The 23,314-nt window shown below is 35.9% G+C and overlaps 2 protein-coding genes across 5 annotated transcripts; one reads left to right on the top strand and one right to left on the bottom strand.

Moving 5' to 3' along the window:
• Positions 1–5,235: 5,235 nt before the first annotated feature.
• cep44 (centrosomal protein 44) lies at positions 5,236–16,640 on the bottom strand. Of its 4 annotated transcripts, none has more exons than XM_057331721.1 (11): positions 16,525–16,640; positions 15,842–15,932; positions 11,516–11,663; positions 7,520–7,666; positions 7,337–7,438; positions 6,685–6,849; positions 6,390–6,602; positions 6,019–6,085; positions 5,828–5,922; positions 5,699–5,733; positions 5,236–5,532 (listed from the first exon to the last, which is right to left on the bottom strand). In XM_057331721.1, exons 2-11 carry the CDS (start codon positions 15,928–15,930, stop codon positions 5,484–5,486), a joined length of 1,110 nt encoding a protein of 369 aa, XP_057187704.1. In that variant the 5' UTR covers positions 15,931–15,932; positions 16,525–16,640; the 3' UTR covers positions 5,236–5,483. The 4 variants fall into 4 exon arrangements, with proteins under 4 accessions (XP_057187704.1, XP_057187703.1, XP_057187706.1 ...); XM_057331720.1 differs by lacking the exon at positions 16,525–16,640 and adding an exon at positions 16,083–16,386; XM_057331723.1 differs by lacking the exon at positions 15,842–15,932.
• On the top strand, positions 16,434–22,843 carry fbxo8 (F-box protein 8). The gene is made up of 6 exons (XM_057331724.1): positions 16,434–16,673; positions 18,361–18,709; positions 18,879–19,005; positions 19,478–19,596; positions 19,726–19,922; positions 20,998–22,843. Exons 2-6 carry the CDS (start codon positions 18,369–18,371, stop codon positions 21,183–21,185), a joined length of 972 nt encoding a protein of 323 aa, XP_057187707.1. The 5' UTR covers positions 16,434–16,673; positions 18,361–18,368; the 3' UTR covers positions 21,186–22,843.
• The last annotated feature ends 471 nt before the right edge of the window (positions 22,844–23,314 follow it).

Genomic DNA, 23,314 nt, shown 5'->3' with positions numbered 1-23,314 from the left:
CTAATAAAACTTCTATTTTGGTCAGTATCTCACTTTTGCAGTGTGGTTTCAGCTATGTAAAGAAATTATAAAAATATATTTTGATATGTAATGTTTAATAGCCAAATGTTTAACTTTAGGTAAAGTCAAATGTTTTTAAGGCCACTGTCTTTTAACATTCCCATCACAGTAGATTACAGAGCAGTGAATACCAGAATTTATCAGAATTAACAGAACAATCCAAGTAATATTATTTAAATACTGTAGTCTTTTTCTTTGACAACATGTTTATAGTTTACTGGCGCCCCCCTCAGGAAAAAATGAAAAGGCTGCCACCTGTACAGAAGTTAAATCCTATAGTTAATAAATATTGTACATCTAATATGATACCATTAACTACATTGTTTTGATTTAAAGCATCAGCCAAAATGAATACTTTTTAATAAACACTTTATCATATATCTTTGCTTATATATACAATTTGTATGTAATATGCATATACATCTGTATACACATGCAATGTTTAAAAAAATCAAATGCGTGATCTCATGACATCATAATCTCACGAAATAATATTTTTCTAAATATCCCATGGTTATTTTTTAACCAAAATATAAAATATTCTCCACATAATGCATAGGTAAATGTTTACTGTTTATAAAGATAAATAATAAAAAAGAACCATTAAATGCACTGTTGTATTTTTTATATTTCACTCTATTTTTTAAGACCTTTCATGCCACCTTGCAAAGTCGATAAAACATTAAACAGTAAAGGCCAGTAGTCTAAGCAACAAACAGATATCAAAATGACATAAAAGCCTGCCTAAACATGTATATTTAATATAGAGTATTTATTGTAATATAAGGTAATGTATTTAAACTGACCATGACATGGTGTGACTAGACTTTGCCAACAAATATTGTTTTACATCAGCTATAAAGTCAAAATCAACATTATACAAGTCTTAAAAAGTGAGTGTTTAGGATTTATAAATCGAGAAGAGAGGAGAGAAAACATTCACTCTTTGGGGTTAATAAGTAAGTTGCTTACTTATTTTATGTGTTTAAGATATATAGATAAAACACGCTGAGGAGCCTTTAGGAATGTGTTTTTTTACTCGTTTATGCATTAGAAAACAGGAAATTTTATATAAAAATTGGTTGCACAGCACAAAAACACCTTACACTTCCACATGTTCAAACAATTACTTTAGTTTCCATTACAGTTGTAATTTTTAAAGTAATCTATTTTTTTATTTTAACCGTATTCTGATTACGGATTACAGTTAGAAATTTTTTTGTATCCTGATTAATCCCGTTATATTTAATTAGTTACTCCCCAACCCTGTATGTTAATGAGAAGCTATTTTTTCCTTATAAACATGTACTTATTGAATCCATACTTTATATTTGGGGTTTTCTGGTTGGCTGAAATGTTTCAGTGTGATGAACAATGTATGTACAAATTCTTGTTATTTAGGTTTGATAGGTGAACCCCCTGCATATTATTATAAAACATTAAAAAGTATCGTGTTTTAATGTGTGGTTTAAACTCATTATTAGTCAAATAATAGATTTGTATTTGTTTTTTTGCTGACATCTCGGGATGGTTTCCCGCACACGGATTAGTTTAAACCTTACCTAAATTAGGACATTTAAATAGTTTTACGAACACGCCTTACAAACAAACAGTTGTGCATCTTGATACAAAACAATGGCACTGCTGTATTTTGAGATATGTCATTGGAAGCAGTTTTCAGTTTATACAGCTTTAACATTTTATTTAGTCTAATAAAATTTGAGTAAATTAGACTCCCCCCACCCCCTAAAATTTACAAAGCAACTAATCCAACACTACAATGTCAAAACAATTTCTCCTCTCAATGGCAATAAACAAGGAAAAATCATATTGTTCTTACAACAATTTTTAGAGCTAATGTTAAAACTAAAGTTAAAAATAAAGTGACCAGCACATCTTTTACAGCATGTGTCAATATTGGTTATCATAAATACAATTTCTCATTGCTCGTTCATGTTAGTTCATTGTGAATAATGTCAACTGATACAACTTTTGATTTTGTAAATGTCAAAACTAAGACTAACTGTGATCACGGAATGCTGTGAAAAAATATTGTTTATTGTTAAATGTCAGTAACTAATGTTAACAAAAAATCTAGATGACCCAAGAGTGTCCTCTCTGCGCAGTGGGAATAGGAAATATACAAAAATGCCATTATTGTTGGCAAAGCAGACAATTCCAAGATAAGCAAGTGGTGTTTAGTTCAAATAGCCTGTTCTTTGGGGACCATGGTGGGAAAATATCACACAATATTCTTTTTTCTGTCAGTTCCAGTTGTGCATGATACCAGAGATATCTTATACTGTATGTTAACACACCAAGAACAGTCTCTTGAGATTGTGCCTTTGCAATGATCTTTTTGTGCACATATCACCAAACCCTGCAAGCCATTTCAGCAGGTCATTCAAGAGCAGAATATCTTTACACCTTATACTAAAATGACCAACATGAAGACTGAAGATGACTATTTATAACATATCTAAATGCCGTCTGAATGTGACATTGCAAACACACATACACAGTAGGCTACATATTAACAGAGAAGGCTGTGCACATTCCCACCAGCGTTGCTGGCGACTCAAATTTACTAAGCGCCCCATGTTTATTTTACATCAGGGGAAACCAAGTGGCCCAAATACTTGCCAATGTGCTCATTTCTAATGATAAGATGTTATTGTAGGGCTTTCCATGAGCATGTGAAAAGTGTTTTGACTGGCAGGCAATGAGGTCCTGGCGGCCGGCCAAAGACAATAACTCGGCTCCTATTGGCAAAGAAAATAACCGCCGAGAGTGGCGTATATTTGTAATCAAGCGACGGGGAGGGAATTCTTTTCGGAACAAAACAATGAAATAAAATGAACTTTAATTTAAGGGGTCAGCTACATTCGAAAATATTTAGCCCATAAGGCAACTTAAAAATGAAATGTTTGTTTTTATTGCTATTTTAAATGTTAGACATTTCACATTTGTAATTTTTGTATTAATAAACAAACTACAAAATCCGTTTAAGTCAATCTTGAAAAAAGTCCTCTGTGATACTAATTATATCTTTCATTTAGTTCTGTTTATCTCTTTTCGCTCGTGCTCCCCAGCCTTTGAAAATGCTCTCATTAACTTGAATGATTAGCTCAATTAGCCTTGTGCTGCAGGAGAGGTAGATGCCGGCATGCCTGCGACAAACCAATCAGGAAGTTAAAGAGTTCACAGAAATGTATGAAGTCTTGTTAATTAGGGGTGAAAATGAACCTAATGTGGAGTGGGATCTGGAATGGTGTGGATGACGCAATGGAACGAGGAGTTTACATAAACACACCTTATAAAAAGACAAGGAATGCAAAAAGTGTTCCCTTTCAACCAATTTACCAAGTCATTTCTCTCATCCCCCTCTCCCTACGTTCTGTCCATTTTTCTTCTTCTGGTGGGACAGTGATTAATGAGTGCAGGGGATGGAGGCGCGGATTACGGCAGCGCTGAGAGCAACAGAGCCATGTGTTCAATGACCAATCAGCAAAAACTAATGACACGTTCACTATGAATGGATCTCTGTCTTCATCTTTCATTTACTATTTCCTTTTTTAAAATACCTGAGCAGGATTATTATTGCAATCACTGGACTAGTCTGCCTGCCTCTCATTCATCCAGCAGCTATGACTGCAACACATTACATCATGGGACAGCCCCAGAATTTAGGATCGGAGTGAGATTACAGGTTTCCGGTCACAGTCAAACTCTAACAACAACAAACTCTATTTATTGCTAGATCAGGTAGAATAAAACTAGCAAAGTCATGGGTTTGATTCCCAGGAAAAGCATAAATTATAAAACTGTACCTTGAAAAACACAAAACTAAAAACATTGTTGTCTCTCAACGCACAGAACCATTCAATCTTCATTTCATGTTGGTTAAAGAGAATCAGTTTTGTTGTGCTTTCCGAGTGAATATTGATTTGGTGAGGTTCATTTAATGCAAATCAGATTATCCCAGAGAACACGCTATCTGTGCTCCGAAGTTTAGACCACACAAACTTACTGCAGAGCCCGATATATTGATGCTTCCACAGACGTTTGAGAAAGCCAATGAGACAAGGAGATAATGCATGATCATTCATGAAGTTGTATCATTTCCGTCCTGCCTTCAGGTAGTAATAAACAGCTCTGGCCTTCCTGTTAGCAAAGCAGTAGTAACAGCAGTTCCACACAGCATAAAGCGCATAAAAATAATGTAAATAAAATTAAAGTGCAAGATTGCTTGCTTTTAGTTTACTTACAGTAGTGTTTATAGTTTAATTGAGCCTCAGATGCACATCAATGTGCAAAGTCTGCATGTAAAAGAAACTCACAGGCTGACACACAAACTTTATATCAGACCTTTCTTTTTTGGACTGTTTGTGTCCAACCTATCTAAAGGGCGTCGCTGAAAAAGAGCCATATGAACAGAGGTCAATGGAACACTCTGTGATTGTCAACCACATAGGAAAAATCCACTGATGAATAACAGCATTTTCAGCATCGCCTTGTACAGAAAGGAAACACGAGACTCTAAATGTGTCCTGTGAGACCAACAAGTCAGACTCTTGATGTCTTGTTGTGAGCTGTTGTTATAGGACAGATCTTTCATGTCTCTTACACAATCTGATAAATCTGATCATGTGCAATGAAGCCCAGAACCATGCGGTCCTCCAAAAGGATAACTGACCTTAGAAATGTACTCGGATTACTACCAAACATGCTCAGAAAATGATAATAAATAAGCCTAGGAATGTGCATTTCTATAGCTCTTCACAAGAGAAATAATGTGTCAAAAGTATTTGTATACAGAATATGAACAGTCAGTTAGAATATGGCAAAAATGCTCCCCTGTCTGGATCAATACAATGCGCTTTTTTGTGCTGAACACTTAGGGATGAGATGTGTAATATCGGCACTATTAAATCACTTTTTTTAAGTAGCTTTCCTGAACACTGTCAAACAAATCTGTTTGCAGGATAGATAAAGTATTTTTACATTGAAAAAGTTACACACCCTTAACCCTGTATTAACCTAGTGTGTGCCTGACAAAGTAGTTTATGGGAAAATGGAGTATTATGTTTCGTTGAATTTTACAACAATTTGACACTATAAACCATAACAAACACATGAATTCCATATTAACACACAGAGACAGCACCAAGCCATTAAACACTTTTTTAATCTAAGGTGAGTTCACAGCAGTTGGAAATGGATATACAGATTCAGATTCTTTATCAGACTGTAATATACATGAACAGACCTTAGAGGGCGCCACAGACTAATTTACTTTGAAATTTAACTTGAGTAGTTGAGTTCTACTGACATCTAGAGGATAAGGCACTTACTACTCAATAATATAGTGTAACAAGAAACAGTGTGAAGGCATATAAAGACAAGTTTAGACTGTGAACAATTCACATTGTCGGCTCTATATTTTGCAGAAGGTCAGATGTATCCTTCATCCTAAAACGTGAAGAAAAATATGTTCGTCCATTGTATCTGTTATATAGAGACATGCAACATGCTTCTATTTTTTTATACATTCGGTTAAGTGCTCATTTTTATTTTTGAAATTACAAAAAATGTACAATTTATTTAGAAAAGAAATAAAATAGATGTCAACACTTACATATTAACTATTCTCTCCAGCCGTTCTTTAATATTCTTAAAATGAGAAAAAAAAAAAAGTTATTAAACAATTTGTATGAAAAATACCACCACATTTCAAATAATTAAAGACTGATGGATGGATGCTCACCTCTGGACCTGTTGGAGGAGGACTGGCTGGAGTGGGTCCAGTACCACTCACATCAGATGGTGGTTGGAACGTAGTGGAAAAGCAGCTTGAAGATCCTATCGAGACAGATGCAAAGAGAAATTCAATCAATATTAGATTTAAGGAATACATTATTTTTTAAATAATGATAAAACATTTGAAGCTAGAAGTACCTGTGTCCTCTTTGATTTCACTCCTGTCTATATTGAGATTACAATCCCCATTTCCTGATGTTAAACTCTATGGAATGGAGAAAATGTTGTGAGCACCAAATACCACGTACACTGTTGATGTAATGTCACATCTTATTTGAAAAAGGACTACTTTTCATAAATTGCAATGTCAGCTTTCCATTAAAACACAAAATAACTTACTCGTGTAGAAAGTGAACCATTATGGTGTTTGATTACTATTAAACCCCTGTTCTCTCAACAGGTTTTCATCACGTAATGCAAGAATAACCATCAAAGTGTTTTTGGGACAATGCAACACTAGGCCTCCATTTCAATATAAACAGTTCAAAACAGATGTTAAACTCTCGAACCTGTGCCGAGGTCAGCGCTAGCCTGGTCTCCAGCAGCAACACTCGACTCTCCAAGTTCTCCCACCGGTTGCTCTCGATGACAATCTTGCCAGCCATGCTTTTCTCCAGGGCATGTATCCTGTGTTCCATGAAGGCCAGTCGCTGATCCAGTCTGCTGACAGTATCCAGAAGCCTAGCCTCCACCCCAGCCAGCATGCTTTCTAAAACACATTTCTGAAGAGACAACGTGTGTAAGAGTGCATTGAACGAGGTCAGAGAGGTTTGCAGAAGAATGTGTGTGTGTGTATATTCTCACATCAGAATCAGTAGGTTCAGGCAAATCCTGAAAAGGCTCGTTGTCTGTTGGGCTCTTTTCTATTTCCTGTTCCTGTTGAGGCTGCTCATCTGAGGAGACTATGATCCGTGTTGGTGTTGAGCTGCTGCCAAGGTGCCTTTCCACAAGTGGCTGTTTCTGAAGAACCTGAGAGGGAAAGAAGTAATAATAATACATGATGTTAAATATTCCTTTAACGGGTAGAGCAATGCATTAGCATGACAGGTTTACAAGCTGAATTCAAAGTGCTTAAAAATTTACTATAGAAGCTCTCTATGAATATATTTCAGTAACATTTTCAATTGTAAAAATAATAAAATAAGATTTAGGATTTGTCATAAATAGAACAGAATACTGAAGTCGTACTTATTTGCAGTTTGAAAATACAGACTTAAAATATGTTTTGTATTTTGTGTATTTCTGAAAAAAAAACATTTTCATGGACATTTGATCTTTGGGACTGAGCTATAAAATACTCCCGCCTAAAAAGCGCCTAAAAAGCACCAAAAAAAAAGGAAAGTTTTGAGTTCCAGGGAATGGGCAAACTGTTCAACTGTAGTCTGATTGCACTGTACTGGCTGCCAATGCATGAAAGTAATGTAAAATATTATTTTCCAGATAATTAAACACTTACCTTCAGGCCTGTTAAATCCAGCGAGTCAATCTCGACAGAAGGGTTATTATCATTTTTAACGCAGCTCTTCAACTGAGACCTTCTCTTTGGTTTATTGACAAGCTGCAAGAGATACTAAATACATGTTGTGTCTGCAAATTAACTAATAAACGAACAAGCAAAAACAACTTTGAGATACAGTACCCTGCTTTCTTTAGTGAGTTCTTTGTGTTTGTTGATCACAAGGGCAATGACATCGCAGAGAATGGAGACTTTCCTCTCAGCAAAGCCAGACTGAAGGAACTGTTGCTTGTTCAGGAGCGGTTTATAGCTGAAAACATCTCGCAAAACCTACAAGAAAATGCAAATCAAATAAAACTACAGAAAAGCAGTCAGTGTTTGCCTTGAATTTAAAAATGTTCCCTTGTTTTTTCACAAGACAGCTTCTTAAAGGTCTACAGTGGGATTTATAGTGGCCACTAGCGGTGAGTTTGAGAATTGCAACCGATCTCTCAGTCCTCTGCTCACCCCTCCCTTATGAAACATGAAGGTGACCACCACAGTACAAAAAGATGTCGTCGGCTGAGACAGCATGTCTTCTCATGTTGACGCAGGGAAGAGATTTTGCGGGCATTAGAAAGACTGTAGAAAGAGCGATGTCTTATGTATTACATAAAATAAAGGGTCTGTGGATTTTAAGTATAAAAAGAAGGATAAAAGTCAGGATCTCCGTAAATATTATAAATACTTTCCAGCAGAGACGTGTTAGGACCCACGGTAGGGCTGAAACGATTCCTCGAGTAACTCGAGTTATTCGAATACAAAAAATAATCGAGGCGATTTTTGTTGCCTCGAAGCCTCGTTTAATCCATTTAACTACAGTACACACGGAGCGCTGCGTTTCCCCACGGACCGTTATTACTGACGCACAGCCCGCTAAACTCTATTCATGTTACAGGGCTCTCAAGTCTCCCGCATTCACCGTGAGATACACGCATTTGAGTCTGTTCACACGTATTTCTCATGCTGATAAATAACTGATAGCTTATTGAAATGGTGAACTGCTATTTGACTTAGTTTTAGTCTATTTTGCGAGTGAAACTTGTTTTCCGGCTGCAAACTAGATGCGCACTAGTGGATGCCGAATCATGTTACTTACACATCATCTGGCTGTTCTGCGTGTCTGAGTGAACGAACTGCACAGTTTAACGTGCTACACACGTGATGCTCATGAATTTGTCTGCGTCTGCGCTTTATGAGGACATGAACACATGAACTTCATCTGCAGAGTTGCTCTGAGAGTTTATTTCAGAACATTTTACTGAGTGAAGCTAACGCACTAAAAAATAAGCGTCTTCCGACGACCTGCCAAAATAAAAGTCCGGGTAACTCGGTATTTTTATGTGGACAAATATATTACTATTTAATATTAAAAAAAGAAACTAAAACTAATTTAGATAAACTAAATGCATCATGCATAAGCTGAAGTTAGTTGTTTACCTTTGAAATTATTCTTTCTATTTTTATTAATGTTTCATATTTATACACTTGTATTAGGCCTATATTGCATTTTGAATGTAATATGGCAATGGAATGTACTAAATGGGTTTAGTTTTCACAGATATTAATGTATGCAATTTCAGCAATAAATATGTTAATTTTTCTAAAAAGGAAACAAATGAGTTGTTCATTTTAAGAGACCTGTCTTATTTTCTCTTGTATATTTAGTATTGCTCTTTAATAAAGAAAACGTACTTATTATCCGAATACCCGATTAATCGATGGAAAAATCAGTAGAATACTCGATTACTAAAATAATCGATAGCTGCAGCCCTAACCCACGGTACTAAGGCTTTTAGCGGAGATACTCATAGATATCTATGGAGATACTTTCCAGCAGAGAGACGTTGGAGAGAACGGTCTAAAAAATCCCCCCCCAGGAGGTTGCTTGATTCGGATCAGTATGTGAGTAACACTGTTTTTTCTGTTTGTTAGAACCAAGATATTTGTTGTTGTTGTAATACTAGCTGTGTAACGTAGCAGTTTTGAACGTCATAGTTTATCTGGAACCAGTATGCTGCTTGTATATACTCGTGTTGTCTTAGCATATTTTATTCATTTGCATTATTATTTGCATGGTCTAATGCTGGATTCACACAAACGGTGGAATTGCCGCATGGCAGCCGCCTTAAAGCCGATGTGGCTGCAGCTGCCCTTCACAAAACGATAAAATATTTGTATCTTCATCTGCGCATGCCGCAAAGAGCAGTGCCCGTGCAAGTTGCGGGATTTTGGATGCACAGTTTGCGCACCACCTCCGCTCCACCAACAAAGCGGCCCACGTTTTGCCGCTTCCCGCATGTTTCCCACTGAAAATGAACTGGACAAACGTGACTGCTGCGTACCATGTGAATCCACCATAAGCTATGATAAAGCTAAGCATTTCATGCTTGCATTGCATAGCCCGTTTGAGGGCAGAGCTAGCTAACAGTAAATAGCAACGCTGTTAAAGGCGTTTGATCTGACAGCAAGATAGCAGTTAGGGAGTAAGTTAGTAGACATTTTTTTCCTCAATGGTAAAGTCAGGGACAACAAGGTAATACAAACATAACGGTTCATTACGGAAGGTCTTTATACACCTCTGAAGAAATAGTTTTATATATTAAATTACATTTCTGTCAATAGATCCTCCTAAAAATCCCACATTGCTCCTTTAATATGATAGTTCACCTAAAAATGAAAATTCTGTCAGCATTTACTCAGTCAACCCCAATTTCAAACCTGTAAGACTTTCTTTCTTGTGCAGAAGATAAGAATTTATTTTGAAGAATTTCGGTAACTGAACAATGGCGGTACTCATTCACATCTATTGTACAGACACAAAACCAATGCAAGTCAATGGCTACCGCCGTTGTTCAGTTAACAACATTCTTCAAAATATCTTATTTTGTGTTCTGCAGAAGAAACAAAGTCATACAGGTTTGAAACGACGAGAGGGTGAGTAAATGATGATAGAATTTTCATTTTTGGGTGAACTGTCCATTTAAGGTCTCACACTGAGGTGCTATTTACACAGTATTGAAGGAGTTCCTATCTATTCTGGGCTCCTACTGGCTGCTTTTTCATCATTTTCCTAATTTCTTCATAGTTAATAATGTATATATAGTACACAGTAGTGTACAAACAAAAGCTGTAAAAAAGACAAATGGCAAAAAATTAGATAGAACTGCTAAACGCTGTCTTCCTGTTACAACATCTCTAATTTTTAGCAAATGCCACCAAGGCCCCCTGCTGTCTTTTAAGTTACACGACGGGACCACAGTTTCTCTCCAGAACATGTCACGTGAGCTTCAGATGATCCTGGGACGAGGGCCAGAACTCTTTTAGAACAGCATGAAAGGTCAATGAACAGGAGGAAGTGCAGAAAGACAGAGCTGCGCTTCAGTCCCGCGGCCAAACATCCTGAATCGGCTTCGGGTTAATCTGAGATCAGACGATTTGGACCAACATGAAGGCCAGCCACTCTTTTTCTATTCTCTCACTGCAGGAGATGTGAGCAAAAATGGTAATTATTCACCGCTGGGCTGCCAGTTGAGCGGCTGAGTGCTATGCTGGAGAGCGGAGTTACAGATGCTTCAAATAGCAGAGCTCTGGCGAGATCTGCTTTTCTGATGTGGGAGTTAAGACTACCAGATTAGGGACAATGCTAATAAACACAAAGCCTGGTGCTGTAAATTTCAATACAAGTAAAATTACTTTTCAAAAGCAATGTCATTAAAGGCTGAGGAAATAATATTATAAATGACTGAGTGGCAGCATGACGTATTTTCAGCTATGGCTTTTAACCTCAAATTTTAATTTTTGTGGACAGATTTTCATAACCGTCCTCATAACTGAAAGGTTGACTACAGGGCAACTAGGTCTTTTGTCCATTTGAAGCAACCACCTCCTCAAAACCACTAGGACTTGAAATAAAACTGTGAACCATATTGAAATTAATTTTAAAAAAGGGCTGCCCTTCAAGGCTTTTTAATAAAGAGAGTTCCAAAATCCAAAAACTCTGGAGTGGATGAATATTTTGAAGTCAGTAAAAATTCCTAAAGTGCTTCATTGCTCTATTGTTTCCTCACTACTGTAAGATGCTAAATGCTTACATTTAAAATGTACATTATCATAGAAAATACAAAGATCGCAATTCACCTTGTAGACATTCTCTATAAATCGTAGATCATTCATTCCGGTTAGTTCCACGCCATAATCGACCAGGTGCTCTGCGACTGAGGCAGAATAGGAAGTGAAGGCATAGCTTACTAGAGGAAGACATGCTGACGGATCCCCCACGGCCAATCTAAAAGATTAAAACACAATATTAAACTATGAAACACTGCCATTGATTTTTAGCACATTTAACCAATGTCACATCATTTTCAAATACAGTCAAAAGGTTTTATTTAGAACATGGCAGCAACAAAAAGTGTCTCAAATTGTCTGCTAGCCATCATAAGTGTGTCGTGCTGGGGACAAATTAAGTCATCTTTCTGGATCACCCCCAGCATATACAAGCCAAATGGATCTGTCTTTCCAAAGAGCATGCTGTATTTTGATACATCTCACATCAAAACCTCATCACTGAGCATCTGATGTGCAGCTTGTGATTCCTGGTGGAGAAATAGAGCTGGTTTATGTAAAGCCTGTTTACAAAATGGCTCCGTACTGGAGGGACAACTCTTTAATTCTCAAACTTCAAAACAAAATATGGGACATGAAACACTGGAAGAGCTGCTTTGTGAATGTTTATATGAGTTAACATTTTTGAACCCTCAGCCATAGGAGGGGGGGGGGGTCGGGGGTGGCTTCTAATGAATTACATCCATACATGAATTACAGCATATATCCTCTGTGCTGACTGCATGCATGTGAAAATTTATTCAGAAGAGCTATGAATTCAGAAAGTTTGGGCTGAGTCCGAGGAAGAACTAAAAAAATGAATGAGTGATGGGAATGAACTACTTTTACAGTATAGATGTTATGCCAATAACACTGTCTTCTGCCATGATGTTTGAGTGGTTTCAAACATCATTTATGTTTTTGTGTAGATGTTGATTATCTGATAGATAAAAATCTATAAAAAATATACATTTTCTTAAAGGCCCAGCTTGGTGAAAATCTGTTTTTATGTTGTTTAATGTCTATGTGGTGTTTTAATATGCAAATAATGTGCAAAATTCATCAGTCAACACCCTTGCTGAGTATTATCTTTGCAATTTACTCAAGACAGTCCTAAAAATGTCCCCTGTTGTCTACTTCACATGCAAGTTGTAACATTACGCTGTTGACCACATGGAGCAGGCAGTCCAAGCTGTTGTGACTCACTGAAAACCAGGATTCATTTGCATATCCATCAGCCATAGTAAATTAAGCAAGGGTGTAGATTTACATTCAAGCTATTTCAAGACATAAAAATTAAGTTTTTTTTATTTTTATTTTTCAAATGGGTTTCAAGGAATTAAATGGGTGATTCTCACGAAACCACTCAAACATCATGGCAGTAAAGATTTGAATTATAAAACATACAATTCGGTAACACAAAAAATGAACATAATAAAGATAATTGTGTTCTCTACCTTGGACAAAACATAATTTTTACATAGTTACATAATTATTTATGTATTTATTGCTTTTTCTGCTGAAATTCTCATAAACGTAACACGTCCTGATTTGTCTGCGTGCATTATATGTTATAATTTAAAAATATTTAATTTAATTTAGAGTAAAATTAAAATATTCTGAAAAAAACAATTGGATGTTCTTCTAGACATTCTCAAATTACAAAAAAAATCATTGACAGAATGTTCATGTATAATAAAAATGAAGAAATAGTGGAAGAAAGAAGTGTTCAGAACTGATATTCTCATCCTTCGTAACATTTTTAAAAGACTGTTTAAACACACACAAATATATTTACATTAAGTTTGATTTTATGTAAAGAAACACATCTACTAGTACCTTTTAAATGGTACAGGCAAGTTAACATAAAATATTTTTAGTTAAAAACGTAATATTCTCTTGACTTTTTCCCTTCTCATTACAGATACAGGTAGTTATAATATTCTATTAAATAATGTCTTCTTATGTATGATTAATCAAAACTGGCTTAGGCATCATGGCTTCGCTTGTTTTAGCCTCTCTGATAGCCTGTGGTTTATGACAGGGGTTTTCAAACTGGGGTCCGGGGACCCCCAGGGGCCTCCATAAGGTTAAGTGTTTATCTGCTTTTTTTCTACAAGATTTTCAGAATTGTTTATATTTGTATATTTCTAGTAAATATTTCCTTTTTTCCACACTCGTGAAAGCTATTACAGTACAAATACATGTTGAAATGACTCTTCAGGGTTATATATACCTCCAACAACATCTGTAAGTTTGGAAACCATATGTTGTCTTTAGACTGTGATATAACATTCACTATTTATCAAATAAAATGTACAGTAAATGTTTCTTTACACATAAAAAATGATAGATGGATATGTAATTTAGGAAGGGGATCCCTCACAAAAGGTTCATCTTATGGTGATGTTCTGTACCTCACTTTACAAGGTGTAAATATAGACTACCGCTGATTTATATATTTGCATAGCTTCAATTTGCTCTTTCTCATTAGCAATGGAATAAAATACAGGTGATATATTTGTGTTCAGCTGTTCACATTGACTTTAGCCTAAGTTAGGCTTAGAACGTGATGTTATCTGTTCTGACAAACAGTGTGAAAGCATTTGTAAATTTGGCAGTTAAAATACATAGTTTTGGTCTTGGTTGAGCTTGTGTGTTAAAGAAGTTAAAGCATTTTAAATTTGTGTTAAATGTATGCATTTTGTGTCAAAGCAAAAAGAAATGTGTTTTGTATTGCCTACACAGCCAGGTGATGTGACAACTATGTTAAGACTTTAGGAAAATTGTTAAAACTAGTATTGGAAAAATTGTCATAGCAATTGTAAAAAACTGTTAACTGTCAGTAAAAGTTTTTAGATCAATGCATTTAAACATGTCATACCTTGTTTTAAATTAATTTAAAGGGAATTTGTTGATACAAGTGATTTTAAGAAAATCATGTTTGACATCTTGAAACCAAGATTTCGTGAGAATCACCCAAATGATTAACTACAGGGAAACTCTAAACTGTGATAATGATTAAATATGTTAAAGAATCTTTTCAATATTTATCATGTAAAACCTCTTTATATCATTGAAGGTATCATTTCTACCAGTAAACATAAATGAGCTGTGTGAAGAAAAAATCCAATGTACAGTCATGAAAAATTCTAGGCTGAACCCGATATCAAAAATTTGGGATAAATTACACTGAACCTTTCAAAAACATATTTTAAAATAGTTTTTGGTACAATTGTTTTAATACTATTGTTTAAACACAATAAAAACATGATAATTAGATCGAGGAATATTTTAAAACAATAATAAATATATCACTTTTTATTCAGTTCTATGCAACAGAGTCAACTGTAACATGTTTACCATTAACGAAATTATTTACATTATCTAAACAATGTAAAGTTCTAGAACAGTGCTACCCAAACTGTGGGCCGTGACCCCAGGTGGGCCATAGCGGTATTGCGTTGGCAGTGGCTTAGGCTAAATATTATTTCAAATATTTAATAAAAACAATATTATGAATTTGGCTGCAAATTAATAAATAAATAATATCTTGAACTTACTATGTAGCTTCTGTTACTCATTTTGATGCCATTTGTAAATAGTATGCAGTGTTGCAGATTACAAATGTAACATATTATAATCTTCGTCACCTCTGATTATCAAATGTGGTGGACGATATAAATACTGTAGTATAATATTTATTATAGTACACTGTAATAAGTTGTAGTATAATGAATAATTTAGTGATTATACTATAATATACTAACTATAATTATTATACTATACTATACTATAATTACTCATTTGTAGTATTAACTACAGTAAATGTAATCAACTGTCACAATGATAAACTGTAGTATACTTTTATTTACTACAGTAAAGTTAAGTTTACAAACTCTATAGCATAGTGCCCTGGGGGTGGTTGGGATAAGCACTTCACCCAAGATCTCACACTAAAAAGAAATGGAGTCTGCTCTGTAAGGTGGTGGGTTGGAAAACAGTGCAGGCCCTTGATTTTTAAAATCTACATTTTAAAGTATCTAATGGTGAACACTCACCAAATTCTAACGATCACCAAATAAAGGTCTTATCAAAATGGAGTTCACATACTCTCTAGGATTTCTGGCACAAGCCAGAAGCAATAATACCTAACAAATGGAGAAGGGATGGCTCTTCATAAAATAGTAACGTTAACTTATTTAATTCTCGTGTGTCCATTTATAAGGAATATGGGACAGTATTATAGTATCATATATATGTATGTAAACTAAACATTAAACAGTTACAATATGTATGAATATATAAGTGTTGTTAACAAATTGCGAAGTTCACAACCTGATTTTCATCATGGTTTACCTGTGATAGTCCACTTCATTTGGATACTTCAGAGAACGGAGACACGCTTCTAGTTTTCTTAGACACCCTTTAAGATCACCCGTAGCCATATCTGTCATTTAATCAGAAGTAACTAATTAATATCATTATTAATGTTTATTGACTTTTTACAGTCAGTGCATGTAACGTTATATTCGTTCCATGGCCTCGTTCTGTTTCTTATTTGATGAACGTGAAGCAATACTATAAAGGTATATCTTACCTGAGAGTGGTTCTTATGCTTATAGCTAAACAAAATGTTATTCATGCATCGCTTTTGTTTTTGGCGCTGGATGTTGCGCATTTGTTATGATTGGTTTCTATGCAGGAGAAAAATCCAGTATTTCACTACTGCTCATTCACGCTTTCGACGAAGTTTTAACCAATTATAGTGTTTGCGGAAAACATATCACCCGCGTTTAATAAACTGACAATGATATATAATTATTTTTGTTGTGACTAAAATTTTCATTTGACAAACATGATGAAGGCTATTTCATCGAAAGCGCAGCTATTCTTCGCCGTGGTTCTTTTACTCTGAGAGCATTGCGTCACTTCCACTAAAAACAAGAAACGTCAGCCTGGCCAAAGTGTTACAGGAGGCGGAGAGAGAGACAGGAGGAGCGAAGGGACTGATGAATGATACTGTCACAGAGCTGTCTCACCGATCAGCTGCAGGTTTCAGCGTTGGAGTTGTTAAGATGGTTGTCCTGTGCTCCTTTTAAATAGCAGAGATAATTTCATCCTCAAGACTGTGGCAGATTAGGAAGTCATTTCGTCGCGGCGGCGGGAGAAGTATTTCATATACACAGAGGTGAGTGGTGGGGCGTTTAGAGTCGATGTTGGAAAAATAAAAACAAAACTGGTTGATGTGTCATATGGGGCAGCAGCCAATCAGAGTTTAAGTATGTGCGCTAATTCGTCAAGCTAACCAATCGTTTTAGAGCGAGGCGGTACTTTGTGCTTCAACCAAACATGATGGCGTACCTTATTCTTATAAAATTTATTATTAAATAAAATTATTTGGTAGAGTTAACTGATAAACACTATAATTATATGTCTAATACGTCATAGCTGATAATAAATATTTTATGTAAGTCGTCGGAAACGTTTTCCTTTGTTATAGCAGAATTGTAACATGCAAATATTTGAAAAAGTAGACAGAACAATAAGGTCAGGGTTACAGAAAGTTTAGAGTAGTTTTGTGTAATCCGGTGACCTAAAATATACTCTTAATGCTTTGTAAACAGTATATTGTGCTGATATCTTTATTGTTCTTACCATCTTGTCAAATAAAAACAAACAGTTGTTGTCAGGATTCACACATGTACTGTATATGGTTGCCAGACCTGTTCACTTTCACTTTTGAAAGTGAATATTTGCATAAAATACACCTGTTGAAACACAAATTAAAACATGTTACATGTAAATGTAAAACATGTTAAAAATGAACTGCATCTGCCCATAGGCAGAGCAGAAAGAAATTATTTTTAAGAGTTCATTGACCTCATTCTGTGTTTGAAGGAGGTCTAAAAATTCCCAAGCTCCTCTTAGATAAAACCAAAGTACAGGTGCCATAGCATTACGTCAGTTAGGTCCTATCACGTGAAAAACTAGTTTGAATGAGAAATGCTGTCAGGTTAGAGACTCGGTGACAAGGAGAGCAGCCAGAGAGCATTCAAGAGTCCAATAAAGATGTAAATAACAAGCCTGGCTCCCAGATTGAACAGGTTTTAGAGAGTGAGGCCCTTGGAGGGAGTCAGACAGGGCCACATAAAAAGGCTTAATGCATATCTCTGAGACAGGATTAGTGCTACTGCAGTGGAGATAAAGCTACCATCAGGGCTTTATTTCCCAGCCGACTACTGCACACAAGCACTAAAACAGTTTTGTTCAGTGCAATTTGTTAATAATTTAGATAACTTAATAGAAGTTCTAGTTATCTAATTCAAAAATAAAGTGCTGAGAGCCTAAAGCTTTAGGATTACTCTGGTTGAGTTTATAGAAACAGAAGACCAAAGGATAAAGGGTTTATACGGGATACTATCCTTTAATAACACATAAAATACAGGATATTATACAATCTAGAAAATGCTCTCGGTAAGACTTATGCAGTTAAAGCAGGACTGGGTAGAGCGGAGATCTTAGACTGCTGAGATTTCGTCAGCGTTTACTGCTTCAAATGGATTTGTTAGATGAGAAATCAAAGGCAGGAACTGACCTAAGACTAAACTCTTAGTCTTAGGAATAGAAGAGTTACGTATGTGTAACATATTTGACTGCTTTAATAGTCACACTCAGCATAGGTATTATTGCCAAGCGGGTCATTTCCTGTTGCTGGTTTATAGCCAAGATGGAGCAAGATTTTACTTATCCATACAGTACATCCATTGATAAGAACAAATCTTCAGACAGAATACTAACTACACAAATTCAAAATACTGCTGGCACACCACACTCTTACAAGATAACAAATCTGACTCGAATCTGAATTTCTGCAGATCTGCAGATGGGTCAGGGTCTGTGGAGGGTGGTGAGGAACCAGCAGCTGCAGCAGCAGTACAGTGAACAGTGCTATCTCCAGCGGGACAGAGAACGGAGCCGAAGGGCAGGGCCCTCACTGGCTGATCCACTGCAGCAGCGCCACACACCCCAGTGCCAGGTACCTGGCACTGACATCAGTCACCTGCTGCGTGTCCGCAAGGGCAAAGATGAACATGGCTTTATCGATCTTGAGATGCTGCCCCCCGAACTCAGCATCACTATCCTCTCCTATTTGAATGCTACCGACCTGTGCCTGGCCTCCTGTGTATGGCAGGACTTGGGCAATGATGAGTACCTGTGGCAGGGGTAAGTATGCTGTTGAACTGCACAAAAGTACATTTTATGCATTGTTATTAAAAAGATAAAAAAGAAAATAAACAGATTTATGTTTATGATAGATTTATGCATTTATCATTAAGTAGGGAATGCGTCTTATGTTTCAATGTTTCACCCGGAGTTGCTTGTTTGTTTCTAGCTTGTGCAAGTCCACTTGGGGTCACTGTTCAATATACAACCGAAGGCTCCCATCTGGATTTTCCTATAGAAAGCTTTACATGGAGTTAGATGAAGGAAGTCTAACCTTCAACGCCAACCTGCAAGAGGTACTTGCTTTTGTTTTGTCTTGCCACACTAATGTCTCTATTACGCGTAATCATATTCACAATGTGCTTTGGAAATAAATTATTATTATTGTCTATTACCTGCTCTACCCTCTAAACTTTCACATAACCCGGCACTTCTCATACTAAAGATGAAATACAGTATATTATTTCTACAGGTTTACCTAGAATGAATTAGGGTACATGACACGCCGCTAGATTAAAATGAAATTGATGGGTTTTCTCTCATGCAACTTGCACTTAAAACATGATTTCTGTCCAAAGGTGCATCTGAATGTCTTTGACTCCCCATCATCCATGTCTTAGGTTAGATTAGCAAAGCTTTAGTTGTCCACTTAAAGGACATGCGATATCCTTGCTCTGGACTAAACCGTGGTGTCTGGCAAAAAGTGTGCCCCCTCCTTCTCTTTTTCCTAATCCCCACACCCTGTTTTATGTGGGCTCTTTCATTCAGGGTATCAGTTACTTCATGTCCAGAGGCATTCTGGTGGACCACCCGAAAGAAATTGCCAAGTTTATATTCTATACCAGAATGCTAAACTGGAAGATGCTGCGGGTTTATCTTGATGAACGGTTCGTTGTTTTTCTTTAGTTTTTTGCTACATTAAGTGAATTAGTTGTGATTCATTCAAATTTGTCGCATTCATATTTGTGTTGCTTTAACTAATAATGTCTATACGCTGGGTTGATGTGTTTATGCAGGCGGGATGTCCTGGATGAGCTAGTCACACTTCATAATTTTAGCAACCAGTTCCTGCCTAATGCACTGAGGGACTTCTTCAGGCACATCCATGCTCCGGAGGAGAGGGGCGAGTACCTGGAGACCCTAATCACCAAGTTCTCTCATCGCTTCTGCGCCTGCAACCCCACTCTTGTGCAGGATGTGGGCTTAAGTCCTGGTGAGTGAACTACAGAGTTCAGACCAGTCCTAAAATATCCCAGATCAGCACTTATATAGGATCATCTGATCTACTCAGTTCTTGTTACACCTAGTTCACTGACTGTTTTGACTAGTTTTCAAAGTTTACAGCTGCTCACATGTAATGTCAGATGTAATTGCCACAAGCAAAAATTGAAGCTGAAATACTGGTTCCAAGATTGGTACAAGCAAACCACAAACTGTACTAGGATTAGAGCTGTAATGTGTTGGTCTCAACCCTCTGGTAATAGGTGTGGGTCTCTATGATGTTGTCTTTGTATGGAGAAAGATGTGAGAAATCCTCCTACTTGTACTTGAACACTGTTATTTGCCTCTAAAGCCAAGCTAAACCCACTGGCTTAAAGTGTTAGTGTTGCAAATTACTGATAAAGCTCACTCTTCAGGCCAAAATCTCACATTATTGCCCACTAACACAAGTGTTTATTCATGTGATTGATTTTTTCAACTCTTCAGATTCTCATCAAGGTGTAAGAAGGCATATTAAAGGGATACTCCACCCAAAGATGAAAATCCCCCCCCCTCCCCCAAGCTGTTCCAAACCTGTATAAATCTCTTTGTTCTGTTGCACACAAAGAAGGATATTTGGAAACATGTTAGCAATTGACATTTCTGGGACATCATTAAATACCATAGCAGGAAAAATTAAAATGCTAGTCGAAGGTGCCCTAGAACTGTTTGCTTTCCTAAATTCTTCAAAATATCTGATTTTGTGTTCAACAACAAAAAAAAGAGACAATACTTTTTCCTTCTATGGTTGTCAATGATGACCCAGAAATATCAGTTGCTAACATTTTTCCAAGTATCTTTTTTGTGTTCATCAGAACAAAGAAATTTATACAGGTTTGGAACAACTTGAGGATGAGTAAATGATGACAGAATTTTATTTTTGGGTGGAGCATCCCTTTATCCTTTGGTTAGTTCTTTGATAGATATAGCTATGAAAGCCTGTGAAACTTTCTGCTGTTTTATCTGTAGTAGTTACAATGTAAGTTCTAACCAGATAAAGAACACACCTTTCTTTTCTTGTTTTGCAGATGCGGTGTACGTTCTGTGCTACTCCCTCATCCTTCTCTCCATCGACCTCACCAGCCCTCACGTAAAGAACAAGATGTCCAAAAGAGAGTTTATCCGAAACACACGACGGGCAGCTCAGAACATCAGCGAGGACTTTGTAGGCCACCTCTATGACAACATCTATCTGATCGGCCACGTGGCAGCTTAGCCTCAGCGGCACATGACACGGCTGCCATGTAAAACCTTAGCGACTGCACTAGGAAGAATTTTGTATGAAGCTTGGAACAATAACCATGTCAGAACAGTGAAGGTCATTTTAAACCCTTGATATGACACGCTGAAATACATTGTAAAAGGAACTGAGCAAAGGAACTGCAGTGATGTGAAGCATCAACAAAATACGTCAGCTGTTAGCAGGCTAACATACTAGCAGTGGTAGTGACAAATGTAACCTACCACAAACACTTAACCATGCAAAACCATGTAGCTAACTGAAGATATATAAAACAAGCTAAGAAGTCAGCTGAATGTGGAATTTACGGGGCTTGCGTCATATTAACAAGACATCCATTTCTTCCCCATTCTGATATGGAAACCTCTCTTATGAATGTCAGCTTTTTACCATCATATTTCAAGGAAATTCTTCTCTAGTTCACAAGCCGACTAATCTCTCATCCTATCCATCATTTTTATTCATTGTTTCCACAATAACCAGAAAACCATTTTGCTCTTGGCTTGGATATTAATTGTCACGAAGTTAATGATGGTGAAAAAACGTTATTTTATTCCATTGCACTACAATTTCTTTCCACCCATCTTTTAACACTCTTAAGAGTTATTCAGGAAAGTCTACAGCCACTGTAATATCAAAGCATTTACAGATTACAATGGCACAATTATAATAAGGTTTTTTGTTTTAATTCTGTGGGTGGTTTCTAGTTTTATGAGGATTTGTGCATATGTCTTCCTTGGGAAGAGTAAAACACAAGCACTGAATTTTAATTATTTAACATCTGTTGTAGGTTTGGTATATTTCTGTTGATCACTCTTGCTACAGTTTTTTGTTTTTGTTCATTCACTCACCTTCCCAATATTCAAGTGTATTTTTATAGCCATCACCTAGTATATCATCAGCCTAAAAGAGCTATAACACAGATTCTCACATTTCATGTTTTGAAAACACATTTATAAATTAGACTGTGTCAATTTTACTGAAAATCTTGAGATTTTTTTTCTTTTTCAAATAATCTTCTGAAAATCAATTTTAGTTACCTGTTTGCTCTGATAATGTTTTTTTTCCTTTTATTCAGATTTACCAGAATCGGGTGCCAATAGTGAGGATTAAATACTAAACTAACATATAAACAATAATAAGGAGAATTATTCACAAGCTCTGAATAGTTTAATTTAATGTTGAACATTTTATTTGCACAATGTAAATATTTAAGTATAGAGATTTATAAACAGTAAATTTTATTTTCAAATATTTTAACTAAGAGTTGTGTTTTTCTCAATAGAGTGAATTCCTTTTTGCACTTTTTGGCATATTTACCATGTTATAACATTAACAAACTGAGCACTTAACAAGCTGTATGATATTTATTTGTGATGCTATGCTAACAAAAGTTAGCCTATATAACAGTGGTTATTGTTATCCAGTGCTCAATTTACTGTGATTGAAACAAAACATTACAACTAATATTATCCTGATTCTTGTTTTTCATTTTACAATATTAAGCATACATTACATATTTATCTCGCCAATGCAACTCTATTTGAACAAATCTGTACTTAAAAAGCATAAAAGATTTGTTTAATATAGATTTCATAACGATAACACTGGATTAATGCACTTCTAGATTGTATTAAGTATATATAAATAAAACTTTTTTTTCAATTATTCTGGCATTAATATTTGCATAGCCAAGTGTTTTTGTTTACTGGGTAGGCTATTCTTTTTAATAAAAAAAGAAGAAATACATATATCTAAACAGTTGATCATTGCTGGAAAATGTTTATTATATTAATATTTTAGACTGAAATTAGATCATGCCCCAATTACAATTTAAGGAAAACATTTGTTTACATGTTACCATCTACCTAAATTCTTGAGAGGACAATAATTTGAACATAAATCAATCGATTTTATATGACACAATTTATTATCTCAAAAGGCAAACCGCACTCAGAAAAACGTGACCGTAAACAGCGCGTGACTTAAATTTCAGAAGGGACCGTTTGTAATTTGTTTGGAAAAATATTCGGAAAGGCGATGTTAGTTGTCTTTATATATAAATAATTAATTTATACGAGAGTTATAGATGTGTGTGTAAAGTA

The sequence above is a fragment of the Triplophysa rosa genome, linkage group LG4 (assembly GCF_024868665.1).
Source record: "Triplophysa rosa linkage group LG4, Trosa_1v2, whole genome shotgun sequence".
Classification (NCBI taxonomy): Eukaryota; Metazoa; Chordata; class Actinopteri; order Cypriniformes; family Nemacheilidae; genus Triplophysa; species Triplophysa rosa.
This window is presented reverse-complemented; position numbering and strand designations above follow the sequence as displayed.

Bases quoted from the DNA above. Each gene is read 5' to 3' on its own strand.
- cep44 (XM_057331721.1), bottom strand. From the start codon at position 15,930: ATGGCTACGGGTGATCTTAAAGGGTGTCTAAGAAAACTAGAAGCGTGT. The intron at 5,923-6,018 runs GTACTTCTAGCT...CTGTCTCGATAG, and splicing joins TGAAATCAAAGAGGACACAG to GATCTTCAAGCTGCTTTTCC. The intron at 5,734-5,827 runs GTGAGCATCCAT...TCTCATTTTAAG, and splicing joins CTCCTCCAACAGGTCCAGAG to AATATTAAAGAACGGCTGGA.
- fbxo8 (XM_057331724.1), top strand. From the start codon at position 18,369: ATGGGTCAGGGTCTGTGGAGGGTGGTGAGGAACCAGCAGCTGCAGCAG. The intron at 18,710-18,878 runs GTAAGTATGCTG...GTTTGTTTCTAG, and splicing joins GATGAGTACCTGTGGCAGGG to CTTGTGCAAGTCCACTTGGG. The intron at 19,923-20,997 runs GTGAGTGAACTA...CTTGTTTTGCAG, and splicing joins GGATGTGGGCTTAAGTCCTG to ATGCGGTGTACGTTCTGTGC.